The following is a 4281-nucleotide window of genomic DNA, read 5'->3' as shown; positions in this document are numbered from 1 at the left end:
CACAGCGGCAGCTGACTCGCTTGAACGGAGAGGAGAAGGCGAAGTAGCCAGGTCATCGGTTCACCAGCCAGTCAGTCAGCCAGTGAAGTGTCGGGATGTGTTAGTGTTTTTCTTATGTGTTTATTATTTTGTTAATTTTCCCTCACTAATTTTGGACATAGAATCTGCAAAATTGCCATCTGTTTTTGAGGTAAGAAGCGTTTTTTTCACCCACGTTTCTGAAGTAAGATATAAACATAAATGATATAATTTAAGTGTTTACAATGCTATATATTGTTATTATAGTTACAAATAGTCAATAAGCAAAGTGCTTATCAGCTCTTTTCCCCAAACAGTAATTAATAGAGTTGAACTTATAATTTGTTAGAGATGATATGGTCAGAACTGAACATCTCTATTTCTGGCAAATAAGTAGTTAACAGACTGGTGCCAAACACAATCTGTCTATAAATAGCTTTTTTTCGGATAAGAATGTGGCAAGAATAGATCACTTCAAAACTCGGAAGCAGTGAGTAGTCAGTATGTCGTTTGATGTCAAACTCATCTGCCCATATTTACACCGTGGAGGAAATAAATTCTCGTGTCTCTGATTTGGATCAGGGCACTGGGAGCACACACAAACACACACACGCATATATATCTATATATATATATATATATATATATATATATATATATATATATATATATATATATATATATCAAGTCCTTGATATGTATATATACCATGTATTATATATAGAAATATATATACCATATATATATATATATATATATATATATATATATATATATATATATATTATAGATAGAGCGAAGTTGACGTCACTCAGGTACTTGTTATTGTTTTGTCTTTTTGCCATCAATGTTTATGATTCCTCTCACTAAACTGGATTAACCAGACTAACGTTCAAAGTCAAAGTTAACACAGTTTTGTGTATTGGTCCGTTATATTTCCGGATGGCAATGTCATGAGTTTCTTAACCAAGCGCACTGCATCTCTCTCTCTCTCTCTCTCTCTCTCTCTCTCTCTCTCTCTATATATATATTATATATATATATATATATTATAATATATATATATAGGCTGAGGCTGAGGAGGTGTCCTGACAAAGAAAATGTGAGTGCCCTTCCTTTAGTTTACATGCTCTCATTAATATTATCGAGTGCTCTAGTATCTCCAAGTATCCTCCAACACTCATATATACATATATATATATTATAATATATATATATATATATATATATATATAATATTATACATATATATAAAATTATGCCTTTTCCGCCACGACATCATAGGATATCGCCTTGGCATACCAGGAAGGAATATAGATAACTCATCAAACAAGATGTCTGATGTCAACAGGAATCACCCATGTTGTCCAAGTGAGCAAATCGGGGTTTAATAATCTTGCTCAAGGAAAAAAATGAAAGTGCCTGAAGCTGGGCTCGAACCCGGGTCCTTCCGGATCACAGTGCAATGCCTTAACCACTTGGCCACTTTGCCCCCCCCCCCCATATTATATATATATATATATATATATATATATATATATATATATATATATATATGTGTGTGTGTGTGTGTGTGTGTGTGTGTGTGTGTTAATATGTATAAATTGTATCGATGATATGCGTTTAGCTCAAAAACTCTCAACATCCGTCAACAGGAAATGACGTCCTAACACACAAAACTATGTGTAACCCTGAATGTTAAAAGTCTGATGGATTTAGTTTAGTGAGAACTTATCGCACGTCTGACCGGTAATAGAAAGTCTGAGGCTCCATCCCCAGTCGAGGTCGACTGATTTTTTTTTTTTTTTTGGGATGATTTTTTTTCTTCAGTTTTTCTCTCTTGCTTTGCCTGGCATCTTTCATACACACTTGTTCAGATCTTTATCTCCAAAATGGTTGCCTAAAAAACAATAAGACCAAAAACAACAAAAAGCTGAGTGAAGCAAATAGCATCAAAATATGACGTAACATGTCATCGTGAACACTATGTTTGAGAAAGTAAATTAATATAAATTGCAGTTCATACAATATTAAAAGACACTTTTATTATACCAAATGTTCGCAGCCGGAACAAATAGTCATTTACAAAAAACAGGATATGTTATAGAAATGACAACATAGTAATCTTTGTCCCTTTGATGCTCCTATCATTATCATTAAATCATTATTCATAGTTGACCAGGCTTTCTTGCTGTTGTGGGTCATGTTTGTGCTGGTTATCATTTCCTTCCACCTTTCTGATTCTCTTTCGGCAATGGAAGTCATAAAGGTCTTTCTTTGGACAGTTTCTTCAGCAAATGGATCTGTTACGTAAGCCTCCACATACTGTTTATAAAGTTCCTTGCTGCTTGCTTTAGGCATGGTATATAGTATTTCCTGCAGTCTCTAGGTATGTGTTTTTTTGCCCATTCTCCAAACAAGCTTCTGGAACGGGTCGTACTTTTTGGGAACTAGATCGATGGTGTTGATGCTGTCATTTATGTCTGACGAGAATTTTTCCCACTTTGCCTTCCGAAAATTGAATCTGGGTAGAAGTTTGCTCTCGTGGGGTCTAATGATTGATCCTGCCTCAATGGTGATAGGTCTGTGATGTGATTTTGGTATGGGGTTGCCGACAGATTTCTGAAAGTTTTGGAGATGTCTGAAAGACACAATGCAAGGCTGGGTTGTAGCCTCTTCTCCAGGGAGCGCTTGAAAAGGATGGTTTGTCTTTTGCGTCATGGAGGATTGTCAGATTCTATTGGTCAGCCCATTCTTCAAAAGTATCTCCATCTTCTTTGTTATCATTGTATCCCCATTTGGTGCAGTGGCTGTTAAAAACACCTATCTTAATCATTGGTTTCTCACTAGTGGTGGATGTAGCTGGCCACTTGAATGGCGTTGGTGGAGGTTTGTAGACCGATATCACGTGGGTGCCTGCTTTCAATTCTGAGAATTTCCACCTCACTTAATGTCATGTTCTGTCTGTATGTCGTTATTGATTTGTCTTTGACGTAGATAGCGCTACCGTGAATATCGCTGCCATGTTGTATGACTGGGTGCATGCCAGAGATGTTTGGTGCCACGGTCTTGTGCGTCTCTTGTAGACAGAGTATGTTTGCCTTGAGGTTGGACAGTAATTCTATCTTTGTTGATGATAGTCCTACTGCGTTGAAGCTAACGACCTTAAAGTTGTTTATGAGGACTGGGGGGCTATCCTTTTCCACCCTGACCATGGAAGAGTTGTTGCAGGTGTTGTGCGTGTGGTAGCAGTCGGTCTCCAGCGAGGGATTCAAGGGTCGCGACGTGGACGCTTGCTAAATACAGAAAATAACCAAAAAAAACAGGGTTTCAGCGGTGACACCAAACGATGTAGCAAACCAACATATCAAAAATGGAAAACCAACACACAGAGAAAAGGGCAAACTTAAAGGAAATGAAAAGGGAAATGGAAAAGATCGCTCAAGGAATTGAACAGGAAGTAGACCCTTTCTGCATCGAAGGATTTGAATCAGCTCTTGAACATTCCAAACCCTGTAAAGCGGCGGGTCTAGGTGGCATCACTGCAGAAAAGAAAGTATTTCTGTCCCTCAACAAGAGCTGGTTACTAACTCTTTTCAACAACTCTGCTGAATCATGCACAATACCAAAGCTTTGGCGACAAGCAAGGGTGATAGCTCTATTTAACCCTGGAAAAGACCCAAATAGCAGCAAGAACTCCAGACCTATATCCCTCCTCTGCATACTGTACAAAGTCTATGAGAGCATGATACTAGCCAGGATTTCCCCAAAACTAGAAGAACATCTGTCACCTGACCAAGCTGGTTTCCGCCCTGGAAGATCATGCTGTGATCAACTACTGAACCTGACACAATACATCGAAGATGGCTACGAAAACAAACAAATTACAGGGGCTGTGTACGTGGACCTGACAGCTGCCTGTGACACATTAAATCACAGGAAACTGCTCCTAAAAGTTGCAAGGGTAACCCGTAACACAAAAGTAGTTGCAATAATAAAATCCCTTATGTCAAACCGTCGCTTTTTCGTGGAAATGGATGGAAAGAAAAGCAGACGGAGATCACAAAAGAATGGACTCCCTCAAGATCGGTACTTGCACCTATCCTTTTCAACATTTACACCAACGACCAACCTGAGTTCGAGAACATCCGGAGGTTTCTATATGCTGATGATCTGTGTCTTCCGTCCCAGGCCTCTGATTTCAATACCATTGAGGAGAGACTGATGGGTGCCCTGAAGACACCCTCTGGGTATTATTTAAAG

At 38.5% G+C, this 4281-nt stretch overlaps 2 protein-coding genes across 2 annotated transcripts in view; one reads left to right on the top strand and one right to left on the bottom strand.

The window, feature by feature from the left end:
- LOC144962040 (cytochrome P450 2C39-like) overlaps positions 1-4281 on the top strand; it is a 42951-nt gene continuing 38670 nt past the window's right edge. Inside the window, exon 1 of the mRNA XM_078895022.1 lies at positions 1-190. The gene's annotated coding sequence lies outside the window, so the exon portion shown is untranslated. The remainder of the gene's footprint in view (positions 191-4281) is intronic.
- Positions 2794-4281, bottom strand: part of LOC144962058 (uncharacterized) — a 15559-nt gene continuing 14071 nt past the window's right edge. The window contains exon 2 of the mRNA XM_078895033.1: positions 2794-3314. Coding sequence (XP_078751159.1) covers positions 2865-3314 — 450 coding nt within the window. The 3' untranslated portion in view covers positions 2794-2864. The remainder of the gene's footprint in view (positions 3315-4281) is intronic.

This window comes from Berghia stephanieae, chromosome 1 (assembly GCF_034508935.2).
Source record: "Berghia stephanieae isolate SIO BIC M18660-M18661 chromosome 1, UCSD_Bste_1.3, whole genome shotgun sequence".
In the NCBI taxonomy this organism is placed as follows: domain Eukaryota; kingdom Metazoa; phylum Mollusca; class Gastropoda; order Nudibranchia; family Aeolidiidae; genus Berghia; species Berghia stephanieae.
This window is presented reverse-complemented; position numbering and strand designations above follow the sequence as displayed.